Here is a 17,843-nt window from a genome sequence, read left to right as displayed (position 1 = left end):
CTTCAATCATCACTTTGGAAGGTTTCCAGTTAAAAAAATCAATCTTTTATTATTATTTGATTTCATGGTCTAGATTTGAAACTTGTTTGTAATTGATTTGTTTGGTCTGTGGAGGAAGTGACTAACATGTATTTTGCTTTATTGCTACATTATGGTTTTTAATGAGTTAGGCTACATTTCAAATGGCCTCTATTTTTAATTTGATCATGGTGACAGTATTTCCTTGTGATCATTAGTGACTTTGGTAATTGGAGGTTTGGTACCAGAGCCGCCGTGGGAAGATTTTCCTTTATCTCATGTAAACTGCCACCCATCACTGGGGCCGCCTTGTGCAGCCTATCTTGGAGGTGCTCTGGGGTGTGTCCTCGCTCTGTTTCAAGTATAAAACCCTCGTGGTTTGGACTGATCATGGTATTCAACAACCAGTCAAACAAAGGCAGGATGACCAGTCTCAGTGCTAAGGACAAGGACACAGTCAAGGCCTTCTGGGCTAAAGTGTCTGGCAAGGAGGGTGAAATCGGTGCGGATGCTCTGGCCAGGTAAATATGACAACATGCTGACTACTGCTGTAACCTGCTCTAACAATGACTGATTGACATTCACTCTCTCATTCTCCTGTTTTATGCAGGATGCTGGTGGTGTACCCGCAGACCAAGACTTACTTCTCCCACTGGAAGGACCTGAGTCCTGGCTCTGCCCCGGTGAAGAAACACGGAAAAACCGTGGTGACGGGAGTGACTGAAGCTGTGGGCAAAATCGATGACCTGACTGCGGGTCTTCTGAACCTCAGTGAGCTGCACGCCTTCACTCTGAAAGTGGACCCTGCTAACTTCAAGGTGCCTGTAATTTATGTGCATTTTCAGACTGAAGTCTGTCATTACTGTATCTGTAGGCTGCTGACGTCGATACATTCAGTACATTTAAAATAAACCTGCCATTTGTATAGGTTATATGAAGTGGAAACTCATTAACGTGTGTGATTGACCTTTTACCACAGATTCTTGGTCACAACCTCATCGTGGTCTTGGCCATCAAGTTCCCCAATGACTTCACCCCTGAGGTCCACGTGGCTCTGGACAAGTTCTTGGCTTCCGTGGCTCGTGCCCTGTCTGAGAAATACAGATAAAGTGCAGGAGAAGAGCAGAGAGACTGCAGCATGAGCTGACTCTGCACAATGTTTAATAAATGCATGAAGGCAAAACTTCAAACAATTTGTTTGCTGGTTCTTCTGTGATGGTTTGTGTCATTTAGAAGTCAAAATCAAATGTCAACATTTAAAATCTCATCAACACCACAGACTAAGAAACTGATTTAATGCTTAGTAACATTACAGCTGACATATTAATTCATAAATGAATTAGTCAATCAACAGAAAATCACCATTTTGATAATCCATTAATTGTTTACATGATGTTTGTGGTGAAAACCCAAACCTCCAAACCTTCTGGTTTTCTCTTTCTGTTTCATTTGGGCTAATTTTAAATTGAATGTCTTTGAACAAAACAAGATGGTTGAAGTCTGTGTAGATTCTCAGTCATCTGGGTGAAGTTATATAGAGGTTGAGTCATGGCAACTGAACTTCTACTCCAGTGGCTAGATGGCCAAGAAAAAATACTAGAATTCCAGTTACCTTGACTCAACCTCTAGATGATGATTGAAGTCATCTCTTCAGAGTCTGGGACATTTTAACACAGTTAATCTCAGACCTGTTAACAATGTTTAAGTTCTTGGGACATTGCAAACGACTCTAGGCTGTATCATTTTTGACGCTTTTTAAAAAGAAAACAAAATACAAAACACTTTACTGTCTTTGTAGTTTCTACAATGTTTTATGAGGATATTGGAACAGCTGGACTCCCTCTGTGCGCTCTTCCTAAACAAGAAAATCAAAACACATTTTTATTGCTTATTAAAAAATATAGTATTAAACATTGTGCTGTATGTGATCATTTTAAAACAGCTTCTCAGCAACTCCTCCAAAAAAAAAAAAAAAAAAAAAAAATTCCAGTCCAGCTTTATTTGTCGTCACAGCACAGTCTGCTCCACATCAGCAAATAACATCTTGGTTGCTGTAAATCAACTGACAATCACTCCTCTTTTCCGGCTTCTCTCTCATCAGGTGTATCGCAAGGTTCTATTCTCGGCCCACATCTTTTATCCATTTGCTTAAACTGGATCCAGTTATTGCCAAATGTGAACTCATTTTATTGTTTTACTGATCACAGTTATTTTTGGCACTGCATTCACCACAGCAAACCCCCTCTCAACATTACAAGATGGCCTCATTGAGGTCAAAACTAGTCTGAATCAAAGCTTTCACTGTTTGAATGGAAAAAGAACATAGTGCATAATATTTGGTAACTTAATCCCTTACCGTGGGGAAAACTATGAATATAAATATAGTACATGTGACATATGTTAACTTTTTCTTTTAAATTCTAGTTTTCATTTACTGACAAACCAAAATTAGGATCAATGAATGGCAACAACAGATCTTGTGTGGAGTTATTCATATAGCAATTCTTTCCACTCCTCTTTCCTTTTTGATGAGAAAGACAATGGCCGCCACAATAGCAAAATCTAATTTGTTTGGATTTTATTAGGCAGCGGTTTGTCACTGTGCTGCATGTGGAGACTCTTTACCACATATCACCAGCTGTTGTGCCCTATCAACTACAGGTCCAAAGATTATTACTGAAAGTTTTGTCTCTAATCCTAAATACCTTTTTCACGTTTATGTCTGTTTGAAGAATGATCACACACAAATACCATGTTGAATATTGCTATTGTTTTATTTGACTTTGAGACATGATAAAGACAGAGACTGAAGAACTAATCAGCATGTGATGGTCTTCTCTTCTGCTGCAGCTCTCTAGTGGTACTGCTTTCTCAGGGCTGAAACCACCACTGCCAGGAACTTCTGAAAAGCTGCATGGACATCAGCAGTGAAGTCTTCACCCAGCTGAGCAGCAATCACCACTGTCAGACAGTCAGCCAGCAGCTGCAACACAACAAGCACCAGAGAACATCAGCAACATGAAGGGTGAGGCGTTTTGGAAATTATTATGCAACACTCTGATTTATTGTACGTTACCAGGAAGTTGTCGGGGTCCACTTGCAGTTTCTCGGAGTGCAGCACGCTCAGCTCTGTATATTCTGCCTTGATGTTGTCCAGGTTCTTCACAGCTCGCTCCAGACCGCAAAGGACGGTTTTCCCGTGAGCTTTAACATTCGGGTTTGCGGAGATTGCATCGGCATTGTAGAGGTTTCCAAATTTAGCAAAATACCTCTGAGTCCAGGGGTAGACAACCAGACACCTAAAACAGATTAAACACCCTTAACCTGAAATACTACAATAGGCATCTTAATGCACAAATAATGTTAATGAACAGGAAACATGTCTGACCTGGTGAGAGCAGCAGGGCCCACGACATCATAGTCGATCTTGGAGAAGATGTTCTGGATGGTGGCGCGCTCGAAGTCTGTCCATTCAACCATTTTGGCAGCTGCAGATTTCCCTGTACAGGTCACTGGCTCATGTGTTCACCGAAAACCAGATGCAACTTTTAAAGGCATGAGGTTGGGCGCGTGGTGGGCTGGACAAGTAATCTGATATGGATTTGCCACAACGATAAGTGAAGGGCGTATCTGCCAAACTAAGACTGTTGCCTAGAGAGAGGAAAAGGTTTGGTCTTAAAGGCCTACCCCTGATAGGGACTATAGGGACCCCCTCCCCTTCCCATTTAACAATGCAAAGTCATACAAGCAGCATCAGACTGACACTAATTCTGATATTAAAACATACATACAGACTTTGACTGATCCCTTTGTATCACACAGGTCCAAACTCAACTGATCACAAACTGGGGTAAATGCCACAGTCTTTTTCATACTGGGATGGACTAAGGTCAGTTGGTTAGTCAGATGCACAGCACAAGTGGCTACAGCTGGTCCCAGGATCAGCACCTTGGACAGCAATTTTACATTTCAGTGCAGACTGTTGAAGGATCAAACTAAATAAGCAAAAAAGTCATAAAGGATCCCATGAAAATAAACAAACATGTTCCAGAAACACATTGATATACCAAAAATATTCTATGAATTCTGAAAAATGCTGTCACAGCAACAGCTGGTTTGTTCAGAAAGCTGCTGTTTTTTGGGTGGGGTCACTAAGATAACAACCACTGTAAGCGTTGCCTATGATCTCCACCAAAATGGTACTTTAATAAATGATGTTTCACCTTAGCAGGTATTAGCAGGTTAGTGAAACAAGTGGTGTAATATCTTAACAGCTGTGATCACTGTCATTATCTAAAGTCAAACTGTCTGGACAGTAACAAAATGAAACATTTTTTTATTCAGTACTTTACATCTAAAGGTCATCAGCCATAAAACAACTACTCTGCTGATTTAATTATTACTGATGCCAAATTGTTTATGTAGAAAAAATAGAGTTCACCCTGTGTTCACATATTTTCTGTAACTATTTCCAGTTATTGAAGACAGCAGCTTATAACTTTGCACCATCAGTTGAACTACACACTGAGGGAAAAGCTTATCTGTTCCTTCTTTGGAGTGGATCCACCCTTACAGCTGTAGTGTTTTGGGCAAGACTTAGAATCACACCATGTATTGGTAGGACACACAAAAAATGACTTGAATTCATACACTGGAAGGTTTCCAGTTAAAAAATCAATTATTTTGCTTTATTTCTGCATTATGGTTTTTAATGAGTTAGGCTACATTTCAAATGGCCTCAGTTTTTAATTTGGTCATGGTGGCAGCTTTTTCCTTGTGATCATTTGTGACTTTGGTAATTGGAGGTTTGGTACCAGAGCCGCCGTGGGAAGATTTTCCTTTATCTCGTGTAAACTGCCACCCATCACTGGGGCCGCCTTGTGCAGCCTATCTTGGAGGTGCTCTGGGGTGTGTCCTCACTTTCTTTCAAGTATAAAACCCTCGTGGTTTGGACTGATCATGGTATTCAACAACCAGTCAAACAAAGGCAGGATGACCAGTCTCAGTGCTAAGGACAAGGACACAGTCAAGGCCTTCTGGGCTAAAGTGTCTGGCAAGGAGGGTGAAATCGGTGCGGATGCTCTGGCCAGGTAAATATGACAACATGCTGACTACTGCTGTAACCTGCTCTAACAATGACTGATTGACATTCACTCTCTCATTCTCCTGTTTTATGCAGGATGCTGGTGGTGTACCCGCAGACCAAGACTTACTTCTCCCACTGGAAGAACCTGAGTCCTGGCTCTGCCCCGGTGAAGAAACACGGAAAAACCGTGATGATGGGAGTAACTGAAGCTGTGGGCAAAATCGATGACCTGACTGCGGGTCTTCTGAGCCTCAGTGAGCTGCACGCCTTCACTCTGAAAGTGGACCCTGCTAACTTCAAGGTGCCTGTAATTTATGTGCATTTTCAGACTGAAGTCTGTCATTACTGTATCTGTAGGCTGCTGACGTCGATACATTCAGTACATTTAAAATAAACCTGCCATTTGTATAGGTTATATGAAGTGGAAACTCATTAACGTGTGTGATTGACCTTTTACCACAGATTCTTGGTCACAACCTCATCGTGGTCTTGGCCATCAAGTTCCCCAATGACTTCACCCCTGAGGTCCACGTGGCTCTGGACAAGTTCTTGGCTTCCGTGGCTCGTGCCCTGTCTGAGAAATACAGATAAAGTGCAGGAGAAGAGCAGAGAGACTGCAGCATGAGCTGACTCTGCACAATGTTTAATAAATGCATGAAGGCAAAACTTCAAACAATTTGTTTGCTGGTTCTTCTGTGATGGTTTGTGTCATTTAGAAGTCAAAATCAAATGTCAACATTTAAAATCTCATCAACACCACAGACTAAGAAACTGATTTAATGCTTAGTAACATTACAGCTGACATATTAATTCATAAATGAATTAGTCAATCAACAGAAAATCACCATTTTGATAATCCATTAATTGTTTACATGATGTTTGTGGTGAAAACCCAAACTTCCAAACCTTCTGGTTTTCTCTTTCTGTTTCATTTGGGCTAATTTTAAATTGAATGTCTTTGAACAAAACAAGATGGTTGAAGTCTGTGTAGATTCTCAGTCATCTGGGTGAAGTTATATAGAGGTTGAGTCATGGCAACTGAACTTCTACTCCAGTGGCTAGATGGCCAAGAAAAAATACTAGAATTCCAGTTACCATGACTCAACCTCTAGATGATGATTGAAGTCATCTCTTCAGAGTCTGGGACATTTTAACACAGTTAATCTCAGGCATGTTAACAATGTTTAAGTTCTTGGGACATTGCAAACGACTCTAGGCTGTATCATTTTTGACGCTTTTTAAAAAGAAAACAAAATACAAAACTCTTTACTGTCTTTGCAGTTTCTTCAATGTCTTATCAGGATATTGAAACAGCTGGACTCCCTCTGTGCTATTTGCCTCTTCCTAAACAGGAAAATCAAAACACATTTTTATTGCTTATTAAAAAATTTAGTATTAAACATTGTGCTGTATGTGATCATTTTAAAACAGCTTCTCAGCAACTCCTCCAAAAAAAAAAACAAACAAAAAAAAAAATTCCAGTCCAGCTTTATTTGTCGTCACAGCACAGTCTGCTCCACATCAGCAAATAACATCTTGGTTGCTGTAAATCAACTGACAATCACTCCTCTTTTCCGGCTTCTCTCTCATCAGGTGTATCGCAAGGTTCTATTCTCGGCCCACATCTTTTATCCATTTGCTTAAACTGGATCCAGTTATTGCCAAATATGAACTCATTTTATTGTTTTACTGATCACAGTTATTTTTGGCACTGCATTCACCACAGCAAACCCCCTCTCAACATTACAAGATGGCCTCATTGAGGTCAAAACTAGTCTGAATCAAAGCTTTCACTGTTTGAATGGAAAAAGAACATAGTGCATAATATTTGGTAACTTAATCCCTTACCGTGGGGAAAACTATGAATATAAATATAGTACATGTGACATATGTTAACTTTTTCTTTTAAATTCTAGTTTTCATTTACTGACAAACCAAAATTAGGATCAATGAATGGCAACAACAGATCTTGTGTGGAGTTATTCATATAGCAATTCTTTCCACTCCTCTTTCCTTTTTGATGAGAAAGACAATGGCCGCCACAATAGCAAAATCTAATTTGTTTGGATTTTATTAGGCAGCGGTTTGTCACTGTGCTGCATGTGGAGACTCTTTACCACATATCACCAGCTGTTGTGCCCTATCAACTACAGGTCCAAAGATTATTACTGAAAGTTTTGTCTCTAATCCTAAATACCTTTTTCACGTTTATGTCTGTTTGAAGAATGATCATACACAAATACCATGTTGAATATTGCTATTGTTTTATTTGACTTTGAGACATGATAAAGACAGAGACTGAAGAACTAATCAGCATGTGATGGTCTTCTCTTCTGCTGCAGCTCTCTAGTAGTACTGCTTTCTCAGGGCTGAAACCACCACTGCCAGGAACTTCTGAAAAGCTGCATGGACATCAGCAGTGAAGTCTTCACCCAGCTGAGCAGCAATCACAACTGTCAGACAGTCAGCCAGCAGCTGCAACACAACAAGCACCAGAGAACATCAGCAACATGAAGGGTGAGGCGTTTTGGAAATTATTATGCAACACTCTGATTTATTGTACGTTACCAGGAAGTTGTCGGGGTCCACTTGCAGTTTCTCGGAGTGCAGCACACTCAGCTCTGTATATTCTGCCTTGATGTTGTCCAGGTTCTTCACAGCTCGCTCCAGACCGCAAAGGACGGTTTTCCCGTGAGCTTTAACATTCGGGTTTGCGGAGATTGCATCGGCATTGTAGAGGTTTCCAAATTTAGCGAAATACCTCTGAGTCCAGGGGTAGACAACCAGACACCTAAAACAGATTAAACACCCTTAACCTGAAATACTACAATAGGCATCTTAATGCACAAATAATGTTAATGAACAGGAAACATGTCTGACCTGGTGAGAGCAGCAGGGCCCACGACATCATAGTCGATCTTGGAGAAGATGTTCTGGATTGTGGCGCGCTCGAAGTCTGTCCATTCAACCATTTTGGCAGCTGCAGATTTCCCTGTACAGGTCACTGGCTCATGTGTTCACCGGAACCAGATGCAACTTTTAAAGGCATGAGGTTGGGCGCGTGGTGGGCTGGACAAGTAATCTGATATGGATTTGCCACAACAATAAGTGAAGGGTGTATCTGCCAAACTAAGACTGTTGCCTAGAGAGAGGAAAAGGTTTGGTCTTAAAGGCCTACCCCTGATAGGGACTATAGGGACCCCCTCCCCTTCCCATTTAACAACGCAAAGTCATACAAGCAGCGTCAGACCGACACTAATTCTGATATTACAACATACATACAGTTTTTCCTTTGACTGATCCCTTTGTATCACACAGGTCCAAACTCAACTGATCACAAACTGGGGTAAATGCCACAGTCTTTTTCATACTGGGATGGACTAAGGTCAGTTGGTTAGTCAGATGCACAGCACAAGTGGCTACAGCTGGTCCCAGGATCAGCACCTTGGACAGCAATTTTACATTTCAGTGCAGACTGTTGAAGGATCAAACTAAATAAGCAAAAAAGTCATAAAGGATCCCATGAAAATAAACAAACATGTTCCAGAAACACATTGATATACCAAAAATATTCTATGAATTCTGAAAAATGCTGTCACAGCAACAGCTGGTTTGTTCAGAAAGCTGCTGTTTTTTGGGTGGGGTCACTAAGATAACAACCACTGTAAGCGTTGCCTATGATCTCCACCAAAATGGTATTTTAATAAATGATGTTTCACCTTAGCAGGTATTAGCAGGTTAGTGAAACAAGTGGTGTAATATCTTAACAGCTGTGATCACTGTCATTATCTAAAGTCAAACTGTCTAGACAGTAACAAAATGAAACATTTTTTTATTCAGTACTTTACATCTAAAGGTCATCAGCCATAAAACAACTACTCTGCTGATTTAATTATTACTGATGCCAAATTGTTTATGTAGAAAAAATAGAGTTCACCCTGTGTTCACATATTTTCTGTAACTATTTCCAGTTATTGAAGACAGCAGCTTATAACTTTGCACCATCAGTTGAACTACACACTGAGGGAAAAGCTTATCTGTTCCTTCTTTGGAGTGGATCCACCCTTACAGCTGTAGTGTTTTGGGCAAGACTTAGAATCACACCATGTATTGGTAGGACACACAAAAAATGACTTGAATTCATACACTGGAAGGTTTCCAGTTAAAAAATCAATTATTTTGCTTTATTTCTGCATTATGGTTTTTAATGAGTTAGGCTACATTTCAAATGGCCTCAGTTTTTAATTTGGTCATGGTGGCAGCTTTTTCCTTGTGATCATTTGTGACTTTGGTAATTGGAGGTTTGGTACCAGAGCCGCCGTGGGAAGATTTTCCTTTATCTCGTGTAAACTGCCACCCATCACTGGGGCCGCCTTGTGCAGCCTATCTTGGAGGTGCTCTGGGGTGTGTCCTCACTTTCTTTCAAGTATAAAACCCTCGTGGTTTGGACTGATCATGGTATTCAACAACCAGTCAAACAAAGGCAGGATGACCAGTCTCAGTGCTAAGGACAAGGACACAGTCAAGGCCTTCTGGGCTAAAGTGTCTGGCAAGGAGGGTGAAATCGGTGCGGATGCTCTGGCCAGGTAAATATGACAACATGCTGACTACTGCTGTAACCTGCTCTAACAATGACTGATTGACATTCACTCTCTCATTCTCCTGTTTTATGCAGGATGCTGGTGGTGTACCCGCAGACCAAGACTTACTTCTCCCACTGGAAGAACCTGAGTCCTGGCTCTGCCCCGGTGAAGAAACACGGAAAAACCGTGATGATGGGAGTAACTGAAGCTGTGGGCAAAATCGATGACCTGACTGCGGGTCTTCTGAGCCTCAGTGAGCTGCACGCCTTCACTCTGAAAGTGGACCCTGCTAACTTCAAGGTGCCTGTAATTTATGTGCATTTTCAGACTGAAGTCTGTCATTACTGTATCTGTAGGCTGCTGACGTCGATACATTCAGTACATTTAAAATAAACCTGCCATTTGTATAGGTTATATGAAGTGGAAACTCATTAACGTGTGTGATTGACCTTTTACCACAGATTCTTGGTCACAACCTCATCGTGGTCTTGGCCATCAAGTTCCCCAATGACTTCACCCCTGAGGTCCACGTGGCTCTGGACAAGTTCTTGGCTTCCGTGGCTCGTGCCCTGTCTGAGAAATACAGATAAAGTGCAGGAGAAGAGCAGAGAGACTGCAGCATGAGCTGACTCTGCACAATGTTTAATAAATGCATGAAGGCAAAACTTCAAACAATTTGTTTGCTGGTTCTTCTGTGATGGTTTGTGTCATTTAGAAGTCAAAATCAAATGTCAACATTTAAAATCTCATCAACACCACAGACTAAGAAACTGATTTAATGCTTAGTAACATTACAGCTGACATATTAATTCAAAAATGAATTAGTCAATCAACAGAAAATCACCATTTTGATAATCCATTAATTGTTTACATGATGTTTGTGGTGAAAACCCAAACCTCCAAACCTTCTGGTTTTCTCTTTCTGTTTCATTTGGGCTAATTTTAAATTGAATGTCTTTGAACAAAACAAGATGGTTGAAGTCTGTGTAGATTCTCAGTCATCTGGGTGAAGTTATATAGAGGTTGAGTCATGGCAACTGAACTTCTACTCCAGTGGCTAGATGGCCAAGAAAAAATAGTAGAAGTCCAGTTACCATGACTCAACCTCTAGATGATGATTGAAGTCATCTCTTCAGAGTCTGGGACATTTTAACACAGTTAATCTCAGACCTGTTAACAATGTTTAAGTTCTTGGGACATTGCAAACGACTCTAGGCTGTATCATTTTTGACGTTTTTAAAAAGAAAACAAAATACGAAACACTTTACTGTCTTTGTAGTTTCTACAATGTTTTTTCAGGATATTGAAACAGCTGGACTCCCTCTGTGCTATTTGCCTCTTCCTAAACAGGAAAATCGAAACACATTTTTATTGCTTATTAAAAAATATAGTATTAAACATTATGCTGTATGTGATCATTTTAAAACAGTTTCTCAGCAACTCCTCCAAAAAAAAAAAAAAAAAAAATTCCAGTCCAGCTTTATTTGTTATCACAGCACAGTCTGCTCCACATCAGCAAATAACATCTTGGTTGCTGTAAATCAACTGACAATCACTCCTCTTTTCCGGCTTCTCTCTCATCAGGTGTATCGCAAGGTTCTATTCTCGGCCCACATCTTTTATCCATTTGCTTAAACTGGATCCAGTTATTGCCAAATATGAACTCATTTTATTGTTTTACTGATCACAGTTATTTTTGGCACTGCATTCACCACAGCAAACCCCCTCTCAACATTAAAAGATGGTCTCATTGAGGTCAAAACTAGTCTGAATCAAAGCTTTCACTGTTTGAATGGAAAAAGAACATAGTGCATAATATTTGGTAACTTAATCCCTGACCGTGGGGAAAACTATGAATATAAATATAGTACATGTGACGTATGTTAACTTTTCTTTTAAATTCTAGTTTTCATTTGCTGACAAACCAAAATTAGGATCAATGAATGGCAACAACAGATCTTGTGTGGAGTTATTCATATAGCAATTCTTTCCACTCCTCTTTCCTTTTTGATGAGAAAGACAATGGCCGCCACAATAGCAAAATCTAATTTGTTTGGATTTTATTAGGCAGCGGTTTGTCACTGTGCTGCATGTGGAGACTCTTTACCACATATCACCAGCTGTTGTGCCCTATCAACTACAGGTCCAAAGATTATTACTGAAAGTTTTGTCTCTAATCCTAAATACCTTTTTCACGTTTATGTCTGTTTGAAGAATGATCACACACAAATACCATGTTGAATATTGCTATTGTTTTATTTGACTTTGAGACATGATAAAGACAGAGACTGAAGAACTAATCAGCATGTGATGGTCTTCTCTTCTGCTGCAGCTCTCTAGTGGTACTGCTTTCTCAGGGCTGAAACCACCACTGCCAGGAACTTCTGAAAAGCTGCATGGACATCAGCAGTGAAGTCTTCACCCAGCTGAGCAGCAATCACCACTGTCAGACAGTCAGCCAGCAGCTGCAACACAACAAGCACCAGAGAACATCAGCAACATGAAGGGTGAGGCGTTTTGGAAATTATTATGCAACACTCTGATTTATTGTACGTTACCAGGAAGTTGTCGGGGTCCACTTGCAGTTTCTCGGAGTGCAGCACGCTCAGCTCTGTATATTCTGCCTTGATGTTGTCCAGGTTCTTCACAGCTCGCTCCAGACCGCAAAGGACGGTTTTCCCGTGAGCTTTAACATTCGGGTTTGCGGAGATTGCATCGGCATTGTAGAGGTTTCCAAATTTAGCAAAATACCTCTGAGTCCAGGGGTAGACAACCAGACACCTAAAACAGATTAAACACCCTTAACCTGAAATACTACAATAGGCATCTTAATGCACAAATAATGTTAATGAACAGGAAACATGTCTGACCTGGTGAGAGCAGCAGGGCCCACGACATCATAGTCGATCTTGGAGAAGATGTTCTGGATGGTGGCGCGCTCGAAGTCTGTCCATTCAACCATTTTGGCAGCTGCAGATTTCCCTGTACAGGTCACTGGCTCATGTGTTCACCGAAAACCAGATGCAACTTTTAAAGGCATGAGGTTGGGCGCGTGGTGGGCTGGACAAGTAATCTGATATGGATTTGCCACAACGATAAGTGAAGGGCGTATCTGCCAAACTAAGACTGTTGCCTAGAGAGAGGTAAAGGTTTGGTCTTAAAGGCCTACCCCTGATAGGGACTATAGGGACCCCCTCCCCTTCCCATTTAACAATGCAAAGTCATACAAGCAGCATCAGACTGACACTAATTCTGATATTAAAACATACATACAGACTTTGACTGATCCCTTTGTATCACACAGGTCCAAACTCAACTGATCACAAACTGGGGTAAATGCCACAGTCTTTTTCATACTGGGATGGACTAAGGTCAGTTGGTTAGTCAGATGCACAGCACAAGTGGCTACAGCTGGTCCCAGGATCAGCACCTTGGACAGCAATTTTACATTTCAGTGCAGACTGTTGAAGGATCAAACTAAATAAGCAAAAAAGTCATAAAGGATCCCATGAAAATAAACAAACATGTTCCAGAAACACATTGATATACCAAAAATATTCTATGAATTCTGAAAAATGCTGTCACAGCAACAGCTGGTTTGTTCAGAAAGCTGCTGTTTTTTTGGGTGGGGTCACTAAGATAACAACCACTGTAAGCGTTGCCTATGATCTCCACCAAAATGGTACTTTAATAAATGATGTTTCACCTTAGCAGGTATTAGCAGGTTAGTGAAACAAGTGGTGTAATATCTTAACAGCTGTGATCACTGTCATTATCTAAAGTCAAACTGTCTGGACAGTAACAAAATGAAACATTTTTTTATTCAGTACTTTACATCTAAAGGTCATCAGCCATAAAACAACTACTCTGCTGATTTAATTATTACTGATGCCAAATTGTTTATGTAGAAAAAATAGAGTTCACCCTGTGTTCACATATTTTCTGTAACTATTTCCAGTTATTGAAGACAGCAGCTTATAACTTCGCACCATCAGTTGAACTACACACTGAGGGAAAAGCTTATCTGTTCCTTCTTTGGAGTGGATCCACCCTTACAGCTGTAGTGTTTTGGGCAAGACTTAGAATCACACCATGTATTGGTAGGACACACAAAAAATGACTTGAATTCATACACTGGAAGGTTTCCAGTTAAAAAATCAATTATTTTGCTTTATTTCTGCATTATGGTTTTTAATGAGTTAGGCTACATTTCAAATGGCCTCAGTTTTTAATTTGGTCATGGTGGCAGCTTTTTCCTTGTGATCATTTGTGACTTTGGTAATTGGAGGTTTGGTACCAGAGTCGCCATGGGAAGATTTTCCTTTATCTCATGTAAACTGCCACCCATCACTGGGGCCGCCTTGTGCAGCCTATCTTGGAGGTGCTCTGGGGTGTGTCCTCACTTTCTTTCAAGTATAAAACCCTCGTGGTTTGGACTGATCATGGTATTCAACAACCAGTCAAACAAAGGCAGGATGACCAGTCTCAGTGCTAAGGACAAGGACACAGTCAAGGCCTTCTGGGCTAAAGTGTCTGGCAAGGAGGGTGAAATCGGTGCGGATGCTCTGGCCAGGTAAATATGACAACATGCTGACTACTGCTGTAACCTGCTCTAACAATGACTGATTGACATTCACTCTCTCATTCTCCTGTTTTATGCAGGATGCTGGTGGTGTACCCGCAGACCAAGACTTACTTCTCCCACTGGAAGAACCTGAGTCCTGGCTCTGCCCCGGTGAAGAAACACGGAAAAACCGTGATGATGGGAGTAACTGAAGCTGTGGGCAAAATCGATGACCTGACTGCGGGTCTTCTGAGCCTCAGTGAGCTGCACGCCTTCACTCTGAAAGTGGACCCTGCTAACTTCAAGGTGCCTGTAATTTATGTGCATTTTCAGACTGAAGTCTGTCATTACTGTATCTGTAGGCTGCTGACGTCGATACATTCAGTACATTTAAAATAAACCTGCCATTTGTATAGGTTATATGAAGTGGAAACTCATTAACGTGTGTGATTGACCTTTTACCACAGATTCTTGGTCACAACCTCATCGTGGTCTTGGCCATGAAGTTCCCCAATGACTTCACCCCTGAGGTCCACGTGGCTCTGGACAAGTTCTTGGCTTCCGTGGCTCGTGCCCTGTCTGAGAAATACAGATAAAGTGCAGGAGAAGAGCAGAGAGACTGCAGCATGAGCTGATTCTGCACAATGTTTAATAAATGCATGAAGGCAAAACTTCAAACAATTTGTTTGCTGGTTCTTCTGTGATGGTTTGTGTCATTTAGAAGTCAAAATCAAATGTCAACATTTAAAATCTCATCAACACCACAGACTAAGAAACTGATTTAATGCTTAGTAACATTACAGCTGACATATTAATTCATAAATGAATTAGTCAATCAACAGAAAATCACCATTTTGATAATCCATTAATTGTTTACATGATGTTTGTGGTGAAAACCCAAACTTCCAAACCTTCTGGTTTTCTCTTTCTGTTTCATTTGGGCTAATTTTAAATTGAATGTCTTTGAACAAAACAAGATGGTTGAAGTCTGTGTAGATTCTCAGTCATCTGGGTGAAGTTATATAGAGGTTGAGTCATGGCAACTGAACTTCTACTCCAGTGGCTAGATGGCCAAGAAAAAATACTAGAATTCCAGTTACCATGACTCAACCTCTAGATGATGATTGAAGTCATCTCTTCAGAGTCTCTTGACATTTTAACACAGTTAATCTCAGGCATGTTAACAATGTTTAAGTTCTTGGGACATTGCAAACGACTCTAGGCTGTATCATTTTTGATGCTTTTTAAAAAGAAAACAAAATACAAAACTCTTTACTGTCTTTGCAGTTTCTTCAATGTCTTATCAGGATATTGAAACAGCTGGACTCCCTCTGTGCTATTTGCCTCTTCCTAAACAGGAAAATCAAAACACATTTTTATTGCTTATTAAAAAATTTAGTATTAAACATTGTGCTGTATGTGATCATTTTAAAACAGCTTCTCAGCAACTCCTCCAAAAAAAAAAACAAACAAAAAAAAAAATTCCAGTCCAGCTTTATTTGTCGTCACAGCACAGTCTGCTCCACATCAGCAAATAACATCTTGGTTGCTGTAAATCAACTGACAATCACTCCTCTTTTCCGGCTTCTCTCTCATCAGGTGTATCGCAAGGTTCTATTCTCGGCCCACATCTTTTATCCATTTGCTTAAACTGGATCCAGTTATTGCCAAATATGAACTCATTTTATTGTTTTACTGATCACAGTTATTTTTGGCACTGCATTCACCACAGCAAACCCCCTCTCAACATTACAAGATGGCCTCATTGAGGTCAAAACTAGTCTGAATCAAAGCTTTCACTGTTTGAATGGAAAAAGAACATAGTGCATAATATTTGGTAACTTAATCCCTGACCGTGGGGAAAACTATGAATATAAATATAGTACATGTGACATATGTTAACTTTTTCTTTTAAATTCTAGTTTTCATTTACTGACAAACCAAAATTAGGATCAATGAATGGCAACAACAGATCTTGTGTGGAGTTATTCATATAGCAATTCTTTCCACTCCTCTTTCCTTTTTGATGAGAAAGACAATGGCCGCCACAATAGCAAAATCTAATTTGTTTGGATTTTATTAGGCAGCGGTTTGTCACTGTGCTGCATGTGGAGACTCTTTACCACATATCACCAGCTGTTGTGCCCTATCAACTACAGGTCCAAAGATTATTACTGAAAGTTTTGTCTCTAATCCTAAATACCTTTTTCACGTTTATGTCTGTTTGAAGAATGATCATACACAAATACCATGTTGAATATTGCTATTGTTTTATTTGACTTTGAGACATGATAAAGACAGAGACTGAAGAACTAATCAGCATGTGATGGTCTTCTCTTCTGCTGCAGCTCTCTAGTAGTACTGCTTTCTCAGGGCTGAAACCACCACTGCCAGGAACTTCTGAAAAGCTGCATGGACATCAGCAGTGAAGTCTTCACCCAGCTGAGCAGCAATCACCACTGTCAGACAGTCAGCCAGCAGCTGCAACACAACAAGCACCAGAGAACATCAGCAACATGAAGGGTGAGGCGTTTTGGAAATTATTATGCAACACTCTGATTTATTGTACGTTACCAGGAAGTTGTCGGGGTCCACTTGCAGTTTCTCGGAGTGCAGCACACTCAGCTCTGTATATTCTGCCTTGATGTTGTCCAGGTTCTTCACAGCTCGCTCCAGACCGCAAAGGACGGTTTTCCCGTGAGCTTTAACATTCGGGTTTGCGGAGATTGCATCGGCATTGTAGAGGTTTCCAAATTTAGCAAAATACCTCTGAGTCCAGGGGTAGACAACCAGACACCTAAAACAGATTAAACACCCTTAACCTGAAATACTACAATAGGCATCTTAATGCACAAATAATGTTAATGAACAGGAAACATGTCTGACCTGGTGAGAGCAGCAGGGCCCACGACATCATAGTCGATCTTGGAGAAGATGTTCTGGATAGTGGCGCGCTCGAAGTCTGTCCATTCAACCATTTTGGCAGCTGCAGATTTCCCTGTACAGGTCACTGGCTCATGTGTTCACCGAAAACCAGATGCAACTTTTAAAGGCATGAGGTTGGGCGCGTGGTGGGCTGGACAAGTAATCTGATATGGATTTGCCACAACGATAAGTGAAAGGCGTATCTGCCAAACTAAGACTGTTGCCTAGAGAGAGGAAAAGGTTTGGTCTTAAAGGCCGACCCCTGATAGGGACTATAGGGACCCCCTCCCCTTCCCATTTAACATCGCAAAGTCATACAAGCAGCGTCAGACCGACACTAATTCTGATATTACAACATACATACAGTTTTTCCTTTGACTGATCCCTTTGTATCACACAGGTCCAAACTCAACTGATCACAAACTGGGGTAAATGCCACAGTCTTTTTCATACTGGGATGGACTAAGGTCAGTTTGTTAGTCAAATGCACAGCATAAGTGGCTACAGCTGGTCCCAGGATCAGCACCTTGGACAGCAATTTTACATTTCAGTGCAGACTGTTGAAGGATCAAACTAAATGAGCAAAAATTAATAAATAAATCGAAGAATCACATTCAAATAAACAAAACAATGTTAAAGAATCACATTAAAATTTTAAAATACATTT

At 40.6% G+C, this 17,843-nt stretch overlaps 8 protein-coding genes across 8 annotated transcripts; 4 read left to right on the top strand and 4 right to left on the bottom strand.

Annotated features, from left to right (window-relative positions):
* The first annotated feature begins 380 nt into the window (after window positions 1-380).
* LOC113140819 (hemoglobin embryonic subunit alpha) lies at window positions 381-1,203 on the top strand. The gene is made up of 3 exons (XM_026324834.1): window positions 381-539; window positions 629-836; window positions 998-1,203. Exons 1-3 carry the CDS (start codon window positions 409-411, stop codon window positions 1,124-1,126), a joined length of 468 nt encoding a protein of 155 aa, XP_026180619.1. The 5' UTR covers window positions 381-408; the 3' UTR covers window positions 1,127-1,203.
* A 1,570-nt stretch (window positions 1,204-2,773) lies between these two features.
* On the bottom strand, window positions 2,774-3,542 carry LOC113140767 (hemoglobin subunit beta-2-like). The gene is made up of 3 exons (XM_026324761.2): window positions 3,407-3,542; window positions 3,095-3,317; window positions 2,774-3,001 (listed from the first exon to the last, which is right to left on the bottom strand). The coding sequence occupies exons 1-3, from the start codon at window positions 3,496-3,498 to the stop codon at window positions 2,873-2,875; spliced, it is 444 nt and encodes a 147-aa protein (XP_026180546.1). The 5' UTR covers window positions 3,499-3,542; the 3' UTR covers window positions 2,774-2,872.
* A 1,407-nt stretch (window positions 3,543-4,949) lies between these two features.
* LOC113140823 (hemoglobin embryonic subunit alpha-like) lies at window positions 4,950-5,772 on the top strand. The gene is made up of 3 exons (XM_026324842.1): window positions 4,950-5,108; window positions 5,198-5,405; window positions 5,567-5,772. Exons 1-3 carry the CDS (start codon window positions 4,978-4,980, stop codon window positions 5,693-5,695), a joined length of 468 nt encoding a protein of 155 aa, XP_026180627.1. The 5' UTR covers window positions 4,950-4,977; the 3' UTR covers window positions 5,696-5,772.
* Window positions 5,773-7,450: 1,678 nt separating this feature from the next.
* Window positions 7,451-8,237, bottom strand: LOC113140777 (hemoglobin subunit beta-2-like). The gene is made up of 3 exons (XM_026324771.1): window positions 7,985-8,237; window positions 7,673-7,895; window positions 7,451-7,579 (listed from the first exon to the last, which is right to left on the bottom strand). The coding sequence occupies exons 1-3, from the start codon at window positions 8,074-8,076 to the stop codon at window positions 7,451-7,453; spliced, it is 444 nt and encodes a 147-aa protein (XP_026180556.1). The 5' UTR covers window positions 8,077-8,237.
* Window positions 8,238-9,531: 1,294 nt separating this feature from the next.
* LOC113140820 (hemoglobin embryonic subunit alpha-like) lies at window positions 9,532-10,354 on the top strand. Its single transcript, XM_026324835.1, has 3 exons — window positions 9,532-9,690; window positions 9,780-9,987; window positions 10,149-10,354. The coding sequence occupies exons 1-3, from the start codon at window positions 9,560-9,562 to the stop codon at window positions 10,275-10,277; spliced, it is 468 nt and encodes a 155-aa protein (XP_026180620.1). The 5' UTR covers window positions 9,532-9,559; the 3' UTR covers window positions 10,278-10,354.
* A 1,570-nt stretch (window positions 10,355-11,924) lies between these two features.
* On the bottom strand, window positions 11,925-12,693 carry LOC113140775 (hemoglobin subunit beta-2-like). Its single transcript, XM_026324768.2, has 3 exons — window positions 12,558-12,693; window positions 12,246-12,468; window positions 11,925-12,152 (listed from the first exon to the last, which is right to left on the bottom strand). The coding sequence occupies exons 1-3, from the start codon at window positions 12,647-12,649 to the stop codon at window positions 12,024-12,026; spliced, it is 444 nt and encodes a 147-aa protein (XP_026180553.1). The 5' UTR covers window positions 12,650-12,693; the 3' UTR covers window positions 11,925-12,023.
* A 1,408-nt stretch (window positions 12,694-14,101) lies between these two features.
* On the top strand, window positions 14,102-14,870 carry LOC113140837 (hemoglobin embryonic subunit alpha-like). Its single transcript, XM_026324884.1, has 3 exons — window positions 14,102-14,260; window positions 14,350-14,557; window positions 14,719-14,870. The coding sequence occupies exons 1-3, from the start codon at window positions 14,130-14,132 to the stop codon at window positions 14,845-14,847; spliced, it is 468 nt and encodes a 155-aa protein (XP_026180669.1). The 5' UTR covers window positions 14,102-14,129; the 3' UTR covers window positions 14,848-14,870.
* Window positions 14,871-16,603: 1,733 nt separating this feature from the next.
* On the bottom strand, window positions 16,604-17,229 carry LOC113140784 (hemoglobin subunit beta-2-like). Its single transcript, XM_026324781.1, has 3 exons — window positions 17,138-17,229; window positions 16,826-17,048; window positions 16,604-16,732 (listed from the first exon to the last, which is right to left on the bottom strand). Exons 1-3 carry the CDS (start codon window positions 17,227-17,229, stop codon window positions 16,604-16,606), a joined length of 444 nt encoding a protein of 147 aa, XP_026180566.1.
* Window positions 17,230-17,843: the final 614 nt, after the last annotated feature.

Source organism: Mastacembelus armatus, chromosome 8 (assembly GCF_900324485.2).
Source record: "Mastacembelus armatus chromosome 8, fMasArm1.2, whole genome shotgun sequence".
In the NCBI taxonomy this organism is placed as follows: domain Eukaryota; kingdom Metazoa; phylum Chordata; class Actinopteri; order Synbranchiformes; family Mastacembelidae; genus Mastacembelus; species Mastacembelus armatus.
This window is presented reverse-complemented; position numbering and strand designations above follow the sequence as displayed.